The sequence below is a fragment of the Zootoca vivipara genome, chromosome 6 (assembly GCF_965207765.1).
Source record: "Zootoca vivipara chromosome 6, rZooViv2.hap1.1, whole genome shotgun sequence".
Classification (NCBI taxonomy): Eukaryota; Metazoa; Chordata; class Lepidosauria; order Squamata; family Lacertidae; genus Zootoca; species Zootoca vivipara.
Window position 1 is genome coordinate 14,053,862 of NC_142589.1, and position 23,150 is coordinate 14,077,011.

General features: G+C 45.6%; 1 protein-coding gene across 26 annotated transcripts in view; it reads left to right on the forward strand.

Moving 5' to 3' along the window:
* RERE (arginine-glutamic acid dipeptide repeats) overlaps positions 1-23,150 on the forward strand; it is a 339,661-nt gene that overhangs the window by 225,736 nt on the left and 90,775 nt on the right. For all 26 annotated transcript variants that reach the window (XM_060276215.2, XM_060276213.2, XM_088671569.1 and 23 more), the window contains one exon: positions 4,579-4,677. In XM_060276215.2, coding sequence (XP_060132198.2) covers positions 4,579-4,677 — 99 coding nt within the window. The remainder of the gene's footprint in view (positions 1-4,578; positions 4,678-23,150) is intronic.

Consider the following 23,150-nt stretch of genomic DNA (forward strand, 5'->3'; position numbering starts at 1 on the left):
ATAAGCTCTTGCCCTGAGATCCATAGCTGCTTAATGTCTGTTGTCGTAGCTGAGGGATGTGGGCAGGGAGGCAGGGAAGAAGTGCTATGATTTAAAAGGCACATATTTATATATATTAGGCATCAATGAATATTTGGAATTTTCCAAATTGCAGGGTATGAATTCCCTTATTCTTTTATCTTACTTTTTACATTTTGTTTCTACATGTGTTATCTCTATGTAACACTCCTTTGTGTTGGGAGGGGGGCACAACTATATAAATGGCTTGCATCTTGTGTGTATGTGTGTCCTACCCACTTCCATTTGGTGGGTGGTACTCAGTGTAGACCCTGGGCAGGCAAACTAAGGCCCGGGGGCCGGATCCGGCCCAATCACCTAAATCTGGCCCGCGGACAGTCCAGGAATCAGCATGTTTTTACATGAGTAGAATGTGTCCTTTTATTTAAAATGCATCTCTGGGTTATTTGTGGGGCATAGAATTCGTTCACCACCACCCCAATATAGTCCAACCCCCCACAAGGTCTGAGGGACAGGGGACTGGCCCCCTGCTGACCCACTGCAATGAATGAATGAATGAATGGATGAGGCTAAGGTAGGTTTATTGATTTTAGTAGGTCTACTCTTGAGTAAAAGTTGAATACCACCCTGAGGATTGTGTTGCATAAGCAGTGCATGGATAAAGGACTTTGTTTAGTCAGTCGCACTTCACTTCCGTGTAAATTAGTTTTCTATTTAATGCCTCTGAGAGAGCTCTTTTGTCATAAGAAATGGGATTCTTGATTAATTTACTTTGTAGAGCAACACTGCTGAGCTTATACCCTTACCAGCCCTAGGAAGAATGGCCAATGGCCAGGGCAGACAGGAGTTGTAGTTCAGCAACATCTAGAGCAGGCACCCCCAACCTGCAGCTCTCCAGATGTTTTGGCCTACACCTCCCATGATTCCTAGCTAACAGGACCAGTGGTCAGGGATGATGGGAATTGTAGTCCAAAACATCTGGAGGGCCGAAGAGTGGGGGTGCCTGATCTAGGGGACCACACTTTCCCCAGAACTGCTGCAGTGTGGACTAATGTGGCTCCTTAATTAAGGCTTTAAGCACTAGAACCAGAGAGAGAACTAGGATTGGCCGATAACTGGTTTTCAACATTGCAATATTTCACCAGCCAAACATCACAATATACTGATATATCACAATGTCTGAAATAAGGACGGAGCTGGTTTTCAACTGTGTGATATACCAGCAGCTAAACATCACAATACTCGGGTGGCAGTTTTCAGAGCTGGGAGGAGTTCAGGAATGCTGATCTCTGCAGAGAAGTTGCTAAACATAAAACAATGAAAGACACAAATATCCTATTCTGTATTAGAAATCAAAATGTCTGAAAACCCTGGAAAGCTGCTGCTCATCAGTATCAGCTACATGGACCCCAATCGTCTGACCTTGGTCAGGGACGAGCAACACCAATGCCACTCATACAATTGGGCTGTTCTTGACATGCTTGAGCGTGTGTAGGTGTGGGATTTGACAGCACTAAAGATGTGTGTGTTGGCGGGACTACGACAGGCCTGTGTGTGTACATGTATACCAGCATGCTGTGGACATGCTCAGGAGCAAGAGTTCCAAGTGGGTGGAGCCACACTGTGCACCTATACTGAACAGCTGGAGAGCAACTGAAAACATGTAAAACTGGCTCCAGACTGACAGTGTGGGGCCTGATCTTATGAGTCCCACAAACGCCTCAGAACCAGCCTTTCCCAACCTGGTGCCTTCCTTTGGGCTACAATACCTATCAGCCCCAGCCAGTGTGTGCTGAATCGTAGTCCAAAGTATATGGAGGGCACCAGGTTGGGAAAGCCTGTCCCAGAGCATCCTCCAGCTTCTCCAACCTGGAGCAGTCGGCCATCCGCCCATTGTTCGTGGCCTCCTTCTCCTTCCAGTTTGTTAAGCTTGTTCAGTAAAAGGAAAGGAAGGAAATTAATTTGTTCCGTTCCTCCGGGCAAAAATAGATTCCTTCCATGAGTCATGAATAGGGAGGCAGGGAGTGGAGTACCTCGCCAAGCAAAAAATCCTGCTTTCGGACAGGGCTTAGTTTTCTTTCTCCTCCTCCTCCTCCTCCTTCTCAAAATAGACCTGACTGGGATTCATCTCTTCTGCCTCAGATGTTCTTCAGCCTAATCACAGATATAAGGTGGGGCAGTCTGGAGTTGCTTGTGGCTAATGTCCACAGCACCCCTGACCACCCATATGGAGGTTGACAAAACTCTCACATTAGATGGGCGGTGGCAACTTTTTTATGGTGGGGTAGGGTCTTGTGGCACCTGTAAGCTGTTTATATCATGCAGTAGCCCAAGTGTGTGGGAAGTGTCCACATCAGCAGGGACCAGAAGTGCCTTTCTTTGGCTTCTACTTGCATCTCGCAGAGCTCAGCCTTGATTCAGTTTTAAGCTTCCTGGAAAGCAGAGGGTGCAGTCACCCATATGTTTGTGAGGACTACTGGGGCACCCACAGCCGAAATTGGGAACAGATGGGTGGGCATGGTGTTTGTGGGTTTCATTTAAGGCAGGCATGGCCCTCCAGGTGTTTCTGGCATCCATCTCCCATGGCACTGCCATTGGTCAAGGACAACAAGAACTGATAAATGGGGTCTCCTTACTTTTCCTCATATAAATCGGCACATTGGTCGTGTTTGATAAGTAGAAATATAAGCAGGAGTCTTTTCTGGCTTTTGGACATGGTAATGCTGCAGGTTGGAGAGTGGAAGCCTGAAAAAAGAGAGACCCCAAGCCAGGCGCCCAGGCCCATACACTGAGCATTAAAAGCATTTTGAGCCATGCCAGTTTCCTTTGCCTGTCAGAATTCAGGCTCAGCAGGATCTGGTATCTTAGCTGTATATTTCAGCTTGTGGTCTAGGAGAGGGGGGAAGTAATCATTGTTTCACTCTCTTGCCAGTATAGTCATGGGCCTGACATAGAAGTTGGTGGTGGCGGCGGCAGCAGCAGGTTTACAAACAAAAGCTTCTATTTACTGACAATACCTCCCATGCCTGCAGTGATCCTTTTGAGAGGCAGAAGGTTCACCTAAGCAGCTCCTGCTGGGCTCTCTGTCTCCCTGACTCTCAGCAGCGTGACACAGCGTTGATGGCTTTCTGTGGCACCAGTGCCTTGTTTAAGCTCAAGGCTTGTTGCTTGCAGGAGTTGGGTTGTTCTTGAAGGGAGTTGCCCACAGTGACTCAACCTGTTTCCCGTGACCCCTTTGTGGCACCGGGTAGACTCGCCTGGTGTGGCGCCCCATTCCTCCCCGCCCACCCCCACTAGGTGGCTCAAAATCCTGCTTTGACAGGGAGGTAAAGGAACTGTCTGGCAAGGCAGGCAGATGCTCTGGAGTCTGACAGTATGGGAGCTTTCTAGTAAAAAGTCCCAGGGAGCACAAGAGGAAAAGGTGCCGTTTTGGCAAGAGCCAGGCTTCAAGTGAGCAGCTTTATAGCTGGCTCTGCTGCCCCATGTCTTCCTGAACACACCAGTAGAGCTGAGGGGTAGTCAACCTCACATGCCATATGGCTCTGGCCTTGGGCTTCCACTTGGACATGCTGTTTCCTCTGCCCCGGGGGTCCTAGGCATGATTTCAGCTGGTTGGGAGCAGTGGGTGAGATCAGCTTGGGAACTGCAAATTTGAATGAGAGATCTCCTGGTGTCGTGGGTTCTAGAGAGTTAATGATATCAGCTGACTTATTTTGAATCCAGTGCACGCTAGAGTGCTCGTCTTGGTGGCCATCCCTGCCTCCTGTGGGAGCGTGTTCCATAGTTTACGCACTGTGTGATGAAGTCCTGTCTTTTATCCATCCCGAGTCTTCCAACAAATTTAGGCCCAATGTGTTGTTGCAGCGCCTGCCACATTTTTAAATGTGTCACCAGATGGTGGGCATGATGGGCTTTAATCCTGCCTTGTTTTTCTTCCTAAATTCCTGGTGTCACTTATGGACAATCTTCAAGGTGGAGCCCTTGCGAAGCTTGTGGGAACCTAATACGAAAAGTGTAATTGCCATGTGAACCAGCTTCTCCCTCCTCTGCCCCCCAAATATCATGGGTTAATTTTAGTGGCCTGGTAATTTTAGTGGCCCTGCACTGAGTAGGACTAATATCTGATTCAACCCAATGGCACACAGGCTTCCAGACACACACCCCTCCCCAATATATGGAACAGCCAGCACCTGTGGAGGGCTTGGTGTGAATTTCAAACACACACAGAATTCCTTTCCTCAGTTCCTCAAGAAATACTAACCTCTGGAATGGTAATTTTTTCCATCCAGCTGGCTAAATATGAACCAGGGAGGGCTGTGCAAGAACTGGTTTCTTTTTAAAAGTCTGTTGGTTTTGGCATATTTTTGTTTCCAGTGTAATAAGTGGGTGGGTGGTGTACACACCCACCCACCCTAAATATCTGCCTTGGCTGTGGATCTGGGGGGGGGGGTTCCCTAAAATGAAGTGGAGAGCATCTTTTTCTTCTGACTCCAGCTGTCTTTTCTCTTGGGTTATGTAGCTGATCTGGTTTACATTTTCTCTCTCTTTCTCTTTTTTTAGCTACATGAAAGCAACTACGATGCCGGCAAAGCCCTCCAGCGCCTGGTGAAGAAGCCTGTGCCCAAACTCATTGAGAAGTGCTGGACGGAAGATGAAGTGGTGAGGGGACCTGCTGCTGCTCCTGTTCTGCTTAACCTCTTCCAATCTCTTCCTTATGATCTCATCGGTTTGGGGGGGTTGTAGGAAGAGGCAGAAGTTTCCCACACCCCACAGATCGGCAGCCGCTGCATCAGTCTGTTAGCAGCCAGTGTCTAATTAGCCAAAGCGGGGCGGGGAATGTATTCTTTCTTCCTTAATGCCTCAGCTGTAGAATAAGCGGAGTTGGATTCTTTCCTTCCCTGTGTCGGCTTTTCAGCGGCAAAGCCCTTGGGCGCAAGAGAGTTCTGTGGATTTGCCTTGGGCTGCCCCCTGGCCTGTCTCGCTCGGGTTGTCCCAACCCGGCTGCCAGGAAAACGAGCTTCTTAGCTGCTTCAGTGTCAGATGTGCTTGTTGTTGTTTTTCCCCCCTCGGGTGGCTTCGGCAGAGATTCTGAGAGCTTTGTCAATCAAGATAAAGCAGGCAGGCAGTTTCCTGGTGCCATTCCTCTGTTGTTTGAACTCAGCACCAGCTGCATGCTAGGCCCGTACGTTGCATAGTGGCACTGTAACCCCTGTCCAGAATATTTTATTATTATTATTATACCCCGCCCATCTGGCTGGGTTTTCCCCCACCACTCTGGGCAGCTTCCAACAAATACCAAAATACATTAAAATATCACAGATTAAAAACTTACCTAAATAGGGCTGCCTTTAGGTGTTTTCTAAATGTCAGGTAGTTGTTTATCTCCTTGACCTCCGATGGAAGGGTGTTCTACAGGGCGGGCGCCACTACCGAGAAGGCCCTCTGCCTGGTTCCCTGTAGCTTTGCTTCTTGCAACGAGGGAACCGCCAGAAGGCCCTCGGCTCTGGATCTCAGTGTCCGGGCTGAACAATGGGGGTGGAGACGCTCCTTCATGTATATAGGACCGAGGCCGTTTTGGGCTTTAAAGGTCAGCACCAACACTTTGATTTGTGTGTTAATAGACAGCTGCAGGGAATGTGGCTTTAATGGGGCACAAGTTAGGCAGGGGGTAGTGGTAGTAAAAGTACCAGCCTGAATGTGCTCCCCATTATAGTCCAAAGAGCAAGGTGAAGAGCTGCTGCTTTGAGGTTCCAGACAGGATATCTAGGGCCTGGAAGCTTTATAGGGCAGCCCCAGAACAAAGGGGGAAACTTGTGTCAGCCAAAGTCTTGCCATTCTGAGGTTGGGAGCTGGGCCAGTAAAAATGGCTACTGTGAGCCCGTTTACTTCTCTTCTGGGGTTGCAAAAAGCTCAGGAATAAACGGGCACAAGCTCCAAGCGTCAGAATCACCTTTATTTACCTATGAAGACCTCTTAACTGTGGCAATGGGCTGCAGCAGTATAACTAAGGGGCTGTGTCAGCAAATGGGTCTTGTCTCAGTCCCAAATGGGTGGCACCATTTCTTAGTGTGCTTCAAGCAGGGCAGGAGTTCTGCATCACCTGGCTGCTTCCAGACCTCAATATTTTCAATCAGTTAGGCCCATGCAATCTTGCCATGAAGGAGGGCTGGATTAAGGTAAACAAACAGTGGTTTCTTTTATGGTGTAAGGGCCACTGAGTATCCAGGAGTATCTGAAAGCAGGGAGCATTCAAGAGAAGATCTGGAAGAGAGGGGGTGCAGTAACAGTGTTACTTAAGCAAATTGTAGTGCAGGCCAACTGACCCCCAGGTTTATTGATTTATCTCCTGCTCTTTTTGCTATCATCACAGAGCTAAGGAAAGTCTAGAGTGACGCTTCCTAGTCTCAGTTGGAAGCTGACCTTTGTGTAGTGTGACCAGGATGTAGATAAGAGAGTGTTGCTCTACCTAACTCCCACATGCCTAGGGGTTAAGCCCTACCTGTTAATTTTTTTCTAAAGCATTTTTGCCACACACTTCAGCACCCCCCTCCAAGTTTCCCAGGGTGGCTTATAGGCAAGTGATGCTCAAGAGGTTGCCCAGAAGGGAATGAGGCCCTCATGATGAAAAAAGATGCTTTCCCCACAGACTTAGAAATTCACGCCGTGCTTAAGAGTCTGCCATCCTATTTCTGAAGACTCTTTCCCTCCCTCCCTCCCTCCCTCCCCTTCCCTTGCCCCCTGCAATTTGCTTTTATATGCTGAAAGTGCTGCTGATATTTCAGCTCCCGGCTTTGATCAACAGTCAGCCTTAAAAGACAGAGAATGGAGGCTTACAAATCAAAAAGGAAGGCAAAGCACTCTTAATGAAGAATGAAACCTCACTCCCTAAAAAGTGAGCTCTGTGGGCGCGCAGAATGGCGATCATTAGCTCGGCATTGCTGCTGTCAGTCTCTGCTTATCATCTCATCTTTCCCCCTCCCCGGCTTCCCAGCTCCATTTGGCAGGCCTCCATGGTCGGCAAAAGCCAGACCTCAAGCTGTTCTCTTATTTGTAAGGAGTTCTTAAAGCTCCGCCCTCAGAACTTCATGATCTTATTTATTTATTTATTTATTTAGACCCCTGATTGTTCGCTCCGGACCAGACCTATTCTGTAAAGAGAAAGAGGGACCCTGCAGGGGTGTCATGAAATTCGATCATGTCCCCACCTCCAATGCTGTGTAGGCTGTGGATTTCTTAAGGGACTCAGAGAATAATCCAGGTCCAAACAGCATCTCTATTTCACTCATCCTGGGTTTAAAATAACCTCATGCAGCTTTTAGGATGCTATGGACATACTAGGCCTGGGTGGTCTCTCTGATCAGCTTGACAGCAAAATTGGGACCACCACATAGTGGCTTTTACAAAAATAATGAAAACTGTCACAATGGCAGTTTGTTTAAAATAGCAGCAGATAAAAACCAAATCCAAAATGGCACAAGTTGTGCAAAATTGCTAACACAGTAAGTGTGTGTGTGTGTGTGGGGATTTCCAAAGGGAAATCTGAAAAGGCCTTCTCAATTTCCAAACTCTGTCCGGGGGGGGGGGGCAACTGAGGACCAACCATCTGAATCTACTATGAGCAGATTAGCAAGATTCATACAGGATCCAAGTTACCCGGTTTCAATTCATCTTGCACTGTTTTGCTTTTGCTGCTTTTGGATAAATTCATGAGAACATAAGGAGCACCCTGCTGGATCTGGCTAGTGGCTCATCCACTCCTGCCTCCTCACAGCGGACGACCAGATGCCTTGGGGTGGGGGTGGGGGAGCCCACATAGAACCATTACCTCCCTTGAACCCCTCCCTTAGCCACCAACAGAGCCTGCCTCTGCCTTCCAAGATGACACCAGACACTGTCCGCATATTTCCCACGCTATCTTCTCAGCCACGAGACTAGCAAAAGCATTTTATCTGTTGAAAAATTAACACTGAATGCCAAAATGGAATACTTATTTTGGCGTTAAATGGTATCTAAGTAAAATAATGATGATGTTGTTGATGATAATCCAGCTAATACAGGGATAGGGACCCTGTTACCTCCCAGATGTTCCCATTATCTTTGATCATTGGCCCTGCTGGCTGGGGATGATGGGAGGCAGGGCTCCCAATGTTGCCCAAAGGGTCACAGTTTCAACGCCCCTGTGGTGACAGTTTCTGAACTTGCAGAGCATCATTGAAGGGGCTTACCTGCTTGCCTAGGCATGGAGGGCCCAGGCTCCTTTTATCTGAAGCATGTGCACCTCTGCACACACGTTGAATCAGTAGAAACGATAACAAAAGCAGGAGAAATATAGATAGGGACGAGTAGCCCACCCCCAGTTTGTTAGGCTTTTTAATTAAACACTGTGAATATATTTAAATAATAGAGGCTCCAGGCTGAGCTGCATCTAATCGAAACCGATTAAGTCACCCGTCCACACTCGGATAGTTATTAATTCTGTTTGTTTATGCATGCTAGCTGAAGGCAGAGTTCCCGGCTGTCGTGGAGCCCCGTAATGCGCGAGGATGTTTGTGCAGCATGACGCTGGGGCCTTAATTAGCATCCTGATGTTGATTATGAAGAACAGCAGGCTTGCTAATTGAATTCACTTTACGACCCAGGACCCGGGGTCGCCTTTGCAAAAATCAAGGGGAACTGGCTTGCGCTGTAGTTTGGGTTTGTGTGTGTGATACCAACAACCAGCTGGGAAGAGGGTAGAAAGCATTATCCTTCACTCCCAAAGCACCCTGAAATACACTTTTAAAGGATTTGGTCTTTATCATTACATCATGAATAGGAATCAGTATATTAATGCTTGTATTCTTCAGCCACGTCAGCATATAGATAGAAATAAAAGCCATAAAGTACATGTGTCCATGCTGTTAGCCTCAGATTCTGGAATAATTGATAGAAGGGGCACCTCATAAATGTATACATTTACTAATACTCAATACTCTAAAAAGTGGAAGGCGGGGGGAGATTCTCTTTCTGTAGGGGTAGTCAACCAGACACCCTGCAGATTTTTTTTTTAACCAAAGGCAAAGCAAATTTGGAATAAGAGTTCTGGATGCATAGGAAGCTGCCATATAGAGTCCGACTCCTGGTCAATCAAGCTTAGTAGTGCCTTCACTGACTGGCAGCAGCTGTCCATGGTTTCAGACAAGCTCTTTCAAGTGCAGACATATTCTACATATCCTAGCATTCAAATTCTCTGCTACCTGATGTCCATTGTAGCTGAATTTTAAAGTGTCCCAATGTTAGATACCTTATAGGGGAAAATAGGATACTGAGTGATGCACAATCCTACTGTAGATTTGTCTCTCTGGAAATCTCACACTATAACCTTAACTGTAACTTTCATCTTTAAGTATACCACCTTTTAAATATTTTAGGTAGCTTTGTTGGGTGTGTGTGATTCAAATAACCTCTTAACTTTATATCCAAGGATGGTTAATCCTTGATGGTGATAAACCTTAATTGGCCATGTTCGTGGATTTACAAGTTCATAAATTTTAAAGCACCATTAAACACCTGGTTTCACGTTTAAAGCTCCATTTGTCACAAATACGAATTAAAATCCCCCTTCCTGCCTACCCCCTCCAAAAAATAGCAAGATGCGGCAAACTAAATTTTCCCCAATGCACTTGTAGATGTTTGTAATGCAACGAACTGAGATTGCCGGGACAAGACATTAGTTGTGTGGCTTTCATCATCTCAAAATGCTTCCTGGTATATCTGTTCTCAGGGAGAGGAACAAAACATCTTTTCATCCTTGGTTCATTTTAAACCAGACATCGTAGAGTGCCTAAAAGGGCAGAGCTGCTTACTGGGGCAAAAAGACCATGAATTTAAAGTGCAATTAACAGAACATAAGACGGGCCAGGCTGCTGGATCAGGTCAATGACCCTTATAGTCCAGCATCCTGTTCTCACAACAACTCAACCAGATGCCTGTGGGAAGTCCAGTAGCCAGGCTTGAGCCCAGTAGCACTTCCTACCTGCAACTGCCAGCAACTGGTACCCAGAGGCATAATGCATAATGGAAGAACATCCCCTTTTAACAGCATGGCAATGGGCTGGGGGCGTGGGGTGTGAGGATGAACCAGTTCAACAGGGCATGGTGGCACCAGAGTGTGCAATTATAAAGTGGGCATAGCAAGAAGAATTCTAGCATTAGATGAACACATGGATTTGTATGCACAAATTCCTGAGCCCACAGCAAAAGGATCTCTGGTAGCAGGATTATTATTAATGGGTTTTGTCCAATTTAAGTTTATTAAGAGCCGATGCACAAATAAATCGGGAGTTGTATAATTTGTGGGGCCACCACCAAGAAGGCACTTTCCCTTGCACATGGCAGCCTAATCAATCTTAACTGCAGGCATGCAAAAAGGACCTCTGCAGCAGACCTTAGTGCCTAGGTAGGGTTATGTGGATGAAGTTGCTCCTTCAGATAACCTGTTCCCAACCTGTTTAGAGTGGTAACCAAAGTAACAGGTGCAAAAAATGGGTGTTTATGTGTTCAGGCTTCCTATACCTCAAAGAGTTGTTGCAAAAATAAAATAGGAGAAGGGAGAACAGTGGATGTCCCTTTGATCAACGTGGAGGAAAGGCAGGAGATAAACTTCATTAATAACCACCCCCACCACCCCAGCTTCAGATTGCTAACTCTAAAACCCACCTATTAGGGATATTGGAGTTGTCCCAACTTTGATAGTGGGGTGCTTGGATGTGCAAGGTAGAATCAATTTTGGTCCACCCAAGCAAGTTTTCTCACCCTGCATTGCAGCTTCATTCACAATTCGTTCTATTGGAGAAGGGTTGTAGCTTAGTGGAATAGCATCTACTTTGCTTGCAGAAGGTCCCAGGTTCAGTCGCCACCCTTTCCTGTTGAGCCTGAGAATGTTCCCTTTTATTTTATTTTACTGTACAGTGGTGCCTCGCTAGACGAATTTAATTGTTCCACGGGTCTTTTCTTATAACGAAAAATTCGTCTAGCGAATCCCATAGGAATGCATTGATTTTTTTTGGATTTTTTTTTTGCCCATAGGAACACATTAATTGAATTTCAATGCATTCCTATGGGAAACCACGATTCGCTAGACGAATTTTTCATAAAACTCTTAAGTGGTTTACAAAGATATGAAATGTAACATTAACATTATTGATATACAGTTAAAAATAGGTATTTAAAAATACTAACATGACGATTGCAACAAACAGCAGCTAAAAATAAATAATACACACTTAACTTCCAACGTGTCTTGGGAGGCTTGCCTAAACAAAAGCATTTTAAGCCTGTGTCAGAAAGACTACAGTGAAGGGTCCATTGCCAGATGTAAATAGGCAGGGAGTTCCAAAGTGTGGGATCTGCCACACTAATTGATTGATTCTCTACAAATGTCTGAAAACCCAGGAGAACTATTCCCAGTGAGTGTAGACAATGCTGAGCTAGATGGACCCAGGGGTCTGACTCAGTATAAGGCAGTTTCCGATGTTCCTGTTGAATCCACCCAGGGCCTTGACTTCTAAACAGGGCGACTCTGTTGCCTTCTGCTCATTCATGTTGGTTCCTGAACTGCTGCCAATAATTGTTAGCTTTCTCCTAGCTTCCTTTATATCTTTGCTTGCTTTAACCTGCCATATGCTTGATCCGATGTTTCTCTGCCTCGTGGAATATTTTTAGATATTATGCCCTTGCCATATTGACAATCTTCACCCCTCTCGCCCACATCTCACAGATATTTACATTGGTGAGTTGCCCTTGTTAAAAGGTCTAGCTTTTTTTATTGGAGACCAGAAGCTAAATATCCAACAAATTTGTAATGACAACAGTTTTTTTTTTAATGTGGCATAGACATCCTTAATCAAGGAGGCTTTCCAGAAAATATTGTTGTCTCATATGTCCTTTGCTTCATGCAGAAAAAAGAGTGAGGGGGCATTTTTCATTCTTGCTGGGGGGCTTTGGAGGCGGTGAGGGGGAGGGTAAGAAGGAAGAAATCTACTGCTCAAAAGATTAATAAATGCTGGCTGTTGAAACTGCATATTTCATCTCATTTTCAAGGGTGCCTTTTTTCCTTTAAGAAAAAATGGTGATTGCTTACGCTCTCAGCTGTTCGCAGACATTTTCCAGTGTTCATTTAAAAAAGGAGAACAAGACACAAGGTGGCTCAAAGGGCTGCGTTTGTTCTCTCCCAAAGCAATTTATTTCATAAACAAAAGAGGGCCAATACCATTATCCTTTGTAGTTCCTTAGCAACAGAACTCGAGTCATTTTAGCTGGTGCGCTCTCTCGCTCTGTGTGTGTGTTTGTAAAATCCACATCTTGTTCCTTCTGTGTATAGAAACATTTAACGGCACAGCTTTGTAACTTAAACAAAGACCCATTTCTTGGAAGATGCTGTAAAACCTGAAATCTCTCTATGTTTCTCTCCCTCTCATCCACAAGCAGGATTCAGCCTCGTTCCTTTCTTTTGCCTTCCTCTTCACAAATGATATGCGGCCAAGAGATCCAAAGAAAGGGACATAAGCATGTTGGGGTGGGAAGGATTCCTCCACAGAGGCTCAAGTATAGTTTGCATTCAGCTGAAAGCACATTAGCTCTCATTGCTTATTCATCACCTCCTCTCTGCACATAGGTGAGGGTGCAGGCTTAAGGCTTGCTCCCAAACTCTCCCACCCTGTTGGATTATACCAGGCATAGGCAAACTCGGCCCTCCAGGTGTTTTAGGACTACAACTCCCATCATCCCTAGCTAACAGGACCAGTGGTCTGGGATGATGGGAGTTGTAGTCTCAAAACATCTGGAGGGCCGAGTTTGCCTATGCCTGGGTTAGACGAATTCATGAAGGCTATCGATGGCTACTGGCTGTGATGGGAGTGCTCTCCAAGAATGCTTCTGAATACCACTTCTTGGAAACTGCAAGAGGGGAGAGTCCTCTTGTGCTCGGATCCTGTTTGAGGGTTCCCCTCTGGTATCTGGTTGGCCGCTGCAAGAACGGGATACTGGACTCGATGGGCCATTAGCCTGATCCAGCAGATACTTCTTATGTTCTTAAACCTGGTGCCGCACTCTTCTCCAAGCGGAGAGAAGACGAGGATTTTCTGGTGTGGTTCTATGCTGGGATTTCCTTTCTTTTCTTTTATGAGAGAGCACTGGAAACCTGGACACTTGTTAGTTTTTGTTTGGTATCCCAATATTCCAGCTAAGCCTAAATAGAAGCAAAAAGCAGGCACTCCCTTGAAAGCAGCAGATCCTACTACCCTGCATTGGATTCCCGGGGCACACTCTATGGCCCAGTTTGCATGTAACACTAAACTATGGTTTAGCACGGCATAGAAGAGCCTACCCAAGCATAAGCAAAGCATTAGACATGGGCATTCCCCACCACTGGCCCCACACATGTAAGGAGGGCTTGGTCCCACTTTTATGGAACCTTGCCTTAACATCACAGTTCAGACCAGGGATCTCAGTCTAAAACAAACTCTGGCTATTTTAGTAAGCCAGCTATTGTAGCCACGGTTTAACATTAGCTTATGAAAAAACGGATCCAGGTTGGTTTTAAACCAAGGTTTCAAGCAGAATATCAAACCAAGGTTCCTTAAAGGCGGCACTAGACTCTAGCTGAAGCCCTGGACATAGGGAAGGTGTACACGAGTCCAGTGCTGTGCTTGGGCTTATTCAGACTTCTCTTTGGTTTACCGTGATGTGCAAACACAGCCTGTGTGCCTCCAGTCAAATGGCAGTCCTGCCCAATGGGAGCAGTCCTGCCCACCTGTTCCTGTTGCTTGTTTTCTCTCTCTCACACACACACACACAGAGAGAGAGAGAGACAGAGAGAGAGAGAGACAGAGAGAGAGAGAGACAGAGACTGCTATTCAATGTGGGGTTCCCCATGTGTCCGAGGACAGGCCTTACGAAGAGGGCTGTGGTGAGCATAATGTTCAGCATGGGCTTAAGAGAAAATCCGTGAGGGGGTTTTTAAACTAAAGAAATTGTTCATGTGAACATGGCCTCTGAATCCGCACGGTGGCAGTGGCATTAAATCAGTTTGATCTATACGAGGATGAGATTTTCCCGTTTATAAACGAGGTCCAGTAGAGCACTGCTGGTGACGGGTATAGAGACTGACAGCTCGGATTATATAAGGAGAAGTCCTTGAGGGTGAATCTCTAGTTTTGAGGGAGCTAATGTCAGCCAGCTTCACAACGCTCAAAGCAATGACTGGCTACTGGCTGCCAGTGGTTGTGCCAAAACTGGAAAGCCAAATTAGAATAATCTGTCATGAGGCACTGTATTGAGAAGACATGGGACAGAGAGATGGGGATAGAAATGGATTGGTTGATGTCTGAGTTTTCACTCCCTCATTTTTCCCTTCCTCGTTTCACTTTTCTTTTTTCCTCTTTTTAATTGAGAGAAGGTTTGCAAATAATGGTGTGTGGGCTCTTCTCTAAAGCTAGCCACCTAGTGGCATTAGCTGGGCTCTGCAGGGGAGCTGATCATGCCACCATCACCGTTCTTAGGAAATTGTTCCCAAGTATTGTTAGTATTTCTAATGCTTTCATTCCCTTTCTAGAAATAACTCCGTAGGGCATCCTACAAAGCAAAATACAAAACACAGCAACCAGATAATCTAAAACAGAATTCACAAGCATTCACAAGCAGCAAAAGTTGTATCTCAATTAAATAAAGAAAAAGAAACAAACCCAAGAAAGCCTGCTGTAACAAAACTACCCCAAAATGAAGCTTGACTGCGGCAGGTGCACCTCCCCGAGGATTCCCTTCCTAATTCTGCTACCCGAAGAAAATCCAAAACACCACAACTTTATCTGCATTTGAATCTAGAACAACCTGGTGCCTCCCTGATGGTTTGACCCACCAGCACTGGGGCTGATGGGAGTGAGAGTCCAACACATCTGGAGTCCATACATTTCCCTCCCCCTTTCTGAATCCTAAAATGGTAGCACTGAGCCCCACAGCACATGCGATAGCCAGAAAATGGCCATATGGGCCTGCTTTGGTGCAGTTCAACTACTGCTCCTTTCATGGCTGTCAAATCTTCTGGGGTAATCTGGTTTGTGGGGAAGTGATTCTGCCAAAGAACTAATTCCCCCAAATGTGGGTGTGGAAGGAGAGTCTAGTTGGTGCTGTGTTAGTCTATTAAGAGCAGGCGGATGGTTCAGATGTTACCTGAGTGCAGCACGCCAGCTGTGCTTTGTAGAGGAGGATGAGTGGATGGATACACACTCACTCGCATTCCTGGAGCTAGAATTGGCACAGAGAGAGAGAGAGAGGAAGGAAGGAAGGAAGGAAGGAAGGAAGGAAGGAAGGAAGGAAGGAAGGAAGGAAGGAAGGAAGGAAGGAAGGAAGGAAGGAAGGAAGGAAGGAGTCCAGTGCTTAATTATGCAAAAACAGAGGATGCTTTATCTCTGTAGAAGTAGCCTCTTGTGGGGCAGGGGATAATACACAGTATTGCTTTTGGTCCCTGTTAGAAATGTTGGGGGAGCAAAGGATTATCTATTCTGTGCAAGCCCACAACACAAATTGTTAAAGAAGTGGGTGGGTGTGTTTTTTTGTAATAGGCTATCTTGAGTGCATGATAAACAGGGAGTTAGACATTGTAGAGGGAGAAAGAACTGGCTCCTTAACTGGCTTTGAAAGGATGAGAGTCCATTATAATTATCTCTCTCTTGAAATAGAAGGCTTTTCTTTGGCTAAGAACTTGTGATTTTTAATGTCTGAGAGGCTTGGTTTTCAACTAGTCCTGAAATCCTTGGATCATTATGTAAAGCGAAAGTGGCTTTCCGTGCTGAGGAATTTCAGGACCTCCTCTACAGCTTCACAGCATGCCCTTCTCCAGAGGTGAAGGCTTCTGTTTCTGAAACAAGCGTGGTATCCTCACATCTATTTTTTAAATCTCCAATTGCCTCTTCGACCCAATCCCCTAGTATTTTTTAAAAAGAACAACACTTGAGCTTGTAGCCTCTGCCTCATTTCCAGGTCCTGTTCTTGTTATAGATCTTTCCCCCCATCAGCAGCAAACAGATTTCTCCCAAAAGCAAGTCCTCTGTGATTGAGTTTTTTTATTTTATTTTTTAAAGAAAACACTTTAATGAAGCAAATCTATTTGCTTCTTCCTCTCCCTGCTTTCCCCCCATGCAAGCCACGGAACCATATTCAATTAGTCTGAAAAAGGAGCGGGCTTTCCATTACGGACTATAACAGAGCGGGTGAAGGAGAGCCCGCGATCCGTCACTGCCCTTCCTTTCAGTTCACGTTATTTAAATGACTTGCCATTCCATGGGTGGCTCTGAAAATGCATTGGGGGAGCTATTATTTAATTTAAGTTTGTGAAGGCGTCACTTTTCTGGTTAATAGGCTTCTCCTCCTGTAGTAGACACGTCTGATCTAAATATTAATCATTTCCTTTATCCATCCAGAGACTCTTAATTAGTTAGAAGGGTAATAGAGAGCTAGTAAAGCTAATGATTATCCTGTCGGATAGGTTTCAAACAAGCTGGAGAAGCGCTCCAAGAATTAGGTTGCAATCCTATGCATGCTTCTAGCCTGGGAGTGAACAAAGTGCAGCTTTCTTACAAGTACTAGCGATGACAGCTTTGTTCAACCTTCACTGTTGGAGGCAGTCTGCCTCTGAATACCAGTTGCTGGTAATTGTAGGGGCGGGAGTTGCTGTTGGGTTCAGGTCCTTCTGGTTGGCCACTGTGAGAACTGGGTGCTGGGTTAGGGGGGGCCACTGGTCTGATCCATCATGGATTTTCTTATCTGGTAAGTATGGATAGGGTTGTTCCATTAAGCGTTGACGCTTGCCGGAGGCGGACCTGGCAAAATCACTAAAGGTGAAGATTACAGCCATATTAAGGCTGTAATCTTGTTCCCACTTAATTTGGGAGTCAGACCCATTGACCTCGATGGGACTTAACTTCTGAGCAGACTTGACTAGGAATTTGCTGTAATTTTTATTTATAATAAGTGGCTCACCTGCCTTTTCCTCAAGAAAAGGGTGCCGTGAAAGTGGAGTTGCGGTTTGAACATACTGTATGCATAAATAAAACCCACACCTTGCCACAGAGTTATTACTATTAATTTGTAACTAAAGTATGAATGATAATTATTATCAACTATTGTGGAGTGCACGAATGGCCCTCAGATATTATATATGCATGTTTGTTTGTTTGTTTGTTTGTTTGTTTGTTTGTTAAAGGCATTTATATCCAGCTTCTTCAGCTGGAAAGGCCCCCAGGTCATTTGCACAATCCAGACAACAAAGTCCTGCTCCTCAGGCTTACAATCTAAAAAGGGAGAGCACAAAAGGAAAAAGGAATGGGGAGGGAAGAGGGAAACAAGCACTAGTTAACCAAAGAAAAAGTTGGAGTGGACAGCAGCCGCCCTAATACCCTTGGTTCTTGAATGAGTCCAGTGTTTTGTGTTTCTGCCAGACTACGGTACATGCTGAACACTTAGCTTGACTTCAAGGCTTCTTGGACTGTTTATTATTAACTGATTTGAGGTGTTCATGCCCCACACTTTAGCCACAAAGGCTTTGGGGGCAGCTTACAAAAATCAGACCTAAGACGATTCCTGCTAAAAAGACACAACGTATGAGGGGAAAGGAACCAGGAAGTGGGAGGGAACAGCAGGCTGAAGCGCAAGTTCTGATAATGCAGTTATACAGGCTCTGACTGTCTTTCCCTTGACAAAGATCAGCTCCTCCCTGGAAGCAGCCCCCCCCCTCCCGCACCACACCTCCAGATCAGATCAGATTTGTGAGGGCAACACGTCCCAGTGTCCATACCACGAGGACGAGGCAGCTCCTGCCACCCAGGCCATCCCTCAGCCTTGTATGGTTTCTGAATCTCTGTTTTGATTCACCACCCAGTTCTTCCCTGTCTCCCTCCCTTTCCTCTGTCATATATTCAAAATTTCCTGTTAAGATTTATATAGCTTTTAGGCTGTGCTGTGTGAGATTGGTCACGCGGGAGCTCATGCATTTAGAAGAGCCAGTAAACACCACACCATATTTACCCTCCACTGGCTTGGAATAATTTCAAGCACTCAAATCAAACATTCCAGCTACGAATTGGAATTGGGGTGGTGGAGCTGGTTCGGGGGGAAAGGGGGGGGGAGAAGGATGGAGGGAGTCTTTTTTTTTGACATCTTCATTTTCAAAGCCTATTTTAGAAATGCATTTCCCACTGGTGCAGAACTGAGTGGCACAGGCTTTGTTTGGGCAGGTAATTTCCAGGGTGCTGAAAACTCGTGAACTAGCGTTGTTCTCAGGCTCCTTGTCCCACTGAGCTGGTGTTGCCTTTGCAGGTTCTCTCCTGCCTCCTATGTTCCTCCTTCCATTCCTAAACCTCCTTCATTGGTAACTTTCTAAAAAGAAATTGGCACACTTTCCCTTAAACTAGATGTTTTTATACGGAGGCCCCTGCGCAAAAAGAAAGGGAACTTATGAATCATCTGCTAGGAGGGAGGAGGGAGGAGAGCTCCTTTTTATCCATTGCTGCCAAGCTCGCCGTGTGAGCCCAGCCTCTTCTCCCGGTAATTGGATAGCCACGTTGTAGAAATGGATCAGTCGCTTCTGCAGAGATCTTAAACGCTTCTGACAAAAGCCTAATGGAGGTTTGAACAAACTGGGCCCTGCCGCGGCCTTTCAGCGTTTGTTGCGCAACGCTTGACGCTGCAGCCAAAGGCATGAGTGGTGAGGGACCATGCGGGGAGGAAGGGCGGGGGGAGAAAGTCGCTGGGTTGATAGCTGCTGCCCGATGGGTGTCCACAGCGATGGCTGCTTCAGCGTCTTCAGCATAGAAATCTTCTTAACTTTCTGGGTTCTGGCCAAGCTCTTTGCTGCTCTCTCCAATCAGGGCTTGGCCTGGCTTGCCTTCTCCTAGCGATCGCTTACAGTGTCTTGCATATTTGGGCCAGGATCCAAGGAGCTACTTCAGACACACCCAAGGTCTTGTCTGCCCCCAGTGTTGATTTTTCATATATAATTTTTTTACTGCTTTTCTTTGAACAGCAGACTCCTCACCCTCCTGAATCCCCGTGCTTATTTTTGAACTCCCTTCGTTTTTAGAGGGGCTTTGCTATGCAGGGAACAGAACTCCTAGGTCAGCCCCCGTCAGGCCTTTCCTCCCCTCCACTGTCATCTGGGGTGTAGCCATTCCACCAGGCTGCCTCATTGGGAGAGATAGCAAGCAGAAGGCTCATTTCATCCACTTTGCTGAAGGCTCAGCTCCATCAGGCACCTCCTGTGCCCTCCTCCCTGAACTGCCAGCTGGACATTATAGGAGCAACTGTTTAGAAACCAGTGTCTTGAGTTTTTGTTTTTATTTTCTTCCTCCCTCCCTGTCCCCTTTCCCTTGTGTGTCAGTTGTTGTTGTTGTTGTTTTTTTAAATTTTATTGTAAACCTGTGGGTAGGCACTGTCTTGTTTTGATGAACTGTGGAAGAAGAGTGTTGCTATATTTATATTGTTCAGTTTATTTATTACACTGGCACCCCACCTTTCTTCCAGTGAGCTCCAGGTGGCATACATGGTGCTTCCCCCCTTTTTAATTTTATTTTTGGATTTTCAATTTTACAAACAATACCAACAAGAAACAAAACACAGACATCATATCCCCTTTGACTCTCTCCCCCCCCCCCTTTGTGGATCCTTATGTTTTATTTTTCATTTTGCATCTCATCACTAACTCCAATTATTACAAGTCCTTAATCAATTCATAGTTCAAAAATTTACTACAAGTTATCATGATGCTTCCCTTTTATCCCCACAACAACCCTGTGAGGTAGGTTAAGCCAAGGGCCTGTGCCTGGGCTCAAGGTCACTCAGTAAGCTTCATGGCCAAGTGTGGATTTGAACCATGGCCTTCTGAGGCCTGGTCCCACATTCTAGCCATTACACCACCCTGGCTCTCATTTAGTTAGTTAAGGGTTTTTTGCCTTCACTTGCCTATTGATGGCTTGCATCTTAACTCCTGGATTAGGTTCAGAGACATGACACTTTCACTTTCCTCTTCTGTTTAAGGAGATTTATTTCTTCCCTCTTTGGAACAGCTGCAGCTTCAAAATGCACGCTTCCAGTTCATTAAAGTAGCTTTAAGAAAAGAGCCTATATGCTCCTCTCTTCTTCCTTCTTGCTTTTGTCATCATTAGAGAGAGAGAGAGAGAGAACAAGCTATAACAAAACACAAAATACTTTTGCTCAGATTGCTAAGAAAAAAGGTATCTGCATTCAATTCACCTCAGAACCAAAACAGTTCCTTGCAGAAGGCCCAGATCTTCTGATGTCTATAGAAATATTGTCAGCTGCTAGTGTCGGTAATGAAAGCAGCCTCGCTTTTCCTCCACCAAATAGAATAAAAATCTTGCCACGTTGTTTGAAATCCTTTCCAATGGCCATTGGATTCAGGACCAGCAGGTAGGCCTTGTAGATGGATTATTGGCAGCAGCTAGCCATTGCAGGCCCTTTCCCCAAATAGTAATAAAAAAGCACCTCAAGAATAATTAGGAGCAACAGCCACCGGGATGATCCCAAAGGATGATGTCCAGGTTTGTGTTTCAGAGTTCCTCTTGCCTAGGTAAATTTTTGTGTTTGGATTTGTGTGGGGAGAAGGGAAGTTGGGAGGAGATTGCCGAGTCCAGGAGCTCCAAGTTTGGGTGCAAAGAGAGGACTTAATTTCAATATTCAATGCTAGGTCATTGGCAAATGATTTTAAAATACCCTGCGTGCCCTGAGAACATTGATCTTGAGACTCTAATCCAGGGGTGGCCAATGTAGCATCCTCCAGGTGTTTTGGGCATGCTGGCTGGGGCTGATGGGAGTTGGAGTCCACAAGACTTGGAGTGCTCCACATGGGCCATCCCTGTTCCCTAATCTCTGTGTTTGGAGTTCTCCAAAGAGTGGGTGCCGTGTTGGCTCTGCCAGTGGGGTTGGGTGGGGGAAGCTAGAAGAAGGAAACGGAGCAAGCCAGTGCTTTTCGGAGGGGGGTTGGAGATACTGGTGTTCTGAGCTAACCGTGCTACACATGTTTCTCATTACTCCCTTGCTCCTATATTTAGAATTTTCCTTTTGACTTGTTCCTTCCTCTGCAAAGTTAAGCGGGCTGTTTGGAAGTTTCCAGTTCTAAGGATCAAAAACATTTCTGCATATGCGAGTGCTAATCTGGTTTATGGGAACATAAAACCACGAAGCAAGAAGTAGCTAATACATCATGGGTTTTTTAGGATTTCTCTTCTGTCAGCTCACGGTGGGAGACTTTGGCATACATTATCCTAGTGTATTGGAGAGAAAAGTCTTTGCCAGAGCCAGGCTTCCTAGATCTGAAAGCTTGTGCCTGCAGAACAGTAGTGTGTGTGAAACTAACTCTCTCTCTCTCTCTCTCTCTCTCTCTCTCTCTCTCTCACACACACACACACACACACACACACATACATTTTTGGCTATAACCTATGTTTGGTTGCCTATTAAACTTGACGTGGCTGTGTGTTTATCATGCTCTTTTTTGTTTGGCTTTTTAAATTATCTTTTAGAAGTGACTCCCGGAAAGATTAAAACTTAAGCAGTGCTGTAAATCTAGCCGTGGTTGGGTGTGGATTTGTTTCCTGCATAAAGCAACTTTAATCAGAACTCAGATTAGTTGTGTTAGGGCGCTTCTCAGAGGTATATAAAAGGCATGATGTGGAGAAAGTAAACGCAGAAAAAAAATTCTCCCTCATAGGGCTAGTAGAGCTTGTGAGTATCCAGTGAAGCTGAATATTGGGAAATTTGGGGCAGATAATAGAACACCTTCCATCACACAGCGCTAGTCAAACTCTGAAATTCGTTCCCACAAGAAGTAACGATAGGTACCAACTTGGATGGCTTTCCGAGAGTTTTAAACACATTAATGGAGGATACAGAGGATAATAGCTAGGATGACAGTAGTCTACCTCCAACATCATGCTTGGCCACTAGGAGAACGGGATGCTGTACTACATGGGCCATTTGTCTGAGCCAGCAGTGTTCTTACATTAATGGGAAAATCCTTGCTTTGCTTTTTCTGGGTCAAGGTCGTGTTTACTTTTAGTTCTTGGTTCTCAATGGGGAGCCCCGATCTGCCCCTTTAGTATTTTCCCCAAATCCCTCTTTAATGGCAGTGCAAAATTTGTTTAGTGTGGTAGACCCAGCTGGTGTTCCAACTCCATGCCCTCTTTAAAGTAAATGGATGAACAAGTTCTCCTTAAACAAACCTCAGTCATAAACTTTTTTTGAGTTGAGGCTCTAATAGGCTGTGGAGTAACCCAGGCTTGTCAATGGCCACTCTCTGGGTCACCCGTGGTGAGTAAGCACTTGTGTCCAGGCAACCAAGCTGGAGTGGAGAGCCTTCCAAAAGTTGGACTTTCTCCCAGTGGTAAGGGTGAGAAGACATTCTAGTAGCATCCTCCTTGTGTTGTAACATTATTTATAGCAGTTTAATGTTCAGAGACCTCCATGTTCATTATCTTGTCATAATCCTTAGAGTATCCTTGTAAAGTAGTTGAGTATATTCTTCTCCTTATTGTGCATGCAGAGCTGAGCCACCCGCAGCTGGTCTTTCTGCCTTTTTACATAAATTGCAAATCCCTCTGCATTCAATGAGGTTTATTCTTGGGTGAGCATGCTCAGGATTGCAGCCCTAGTGAATTGGCTGAGGCAAAGTTCAAATCGGAGAGGTGGGGGCTTTCTTTCAGCCTCTTAGATGCCACTATGCTACAACAGCTCCTTACCTTACCTGGCTTTTATTTACAAGGCTATACCAACTGCATCATGATGAGTTGGTTGTCATTGTTTATAAAGGTCTCCTCTCTGTGCATTTCGCAAATCACTTTTCCAGACTGTCAGGGTTGCTGTCATATCATTTGTTTGTTTGTTTCTCTTTGTGTGTGTGTGTGTGTGTGTGTGTGTGTGTGTGTGTGTGCGTGCGCGCACACACACACACACACACACACAAACCGTATATACTGCTTGCTTGTGTAGCCCCCCCCCCAAAAAAAACTCCAAGTGGTCTTTACTCCATATGGAGTAAAAACATATGCAATATTCTGCATGTCTAGGTAGGCTGGCCTACATAA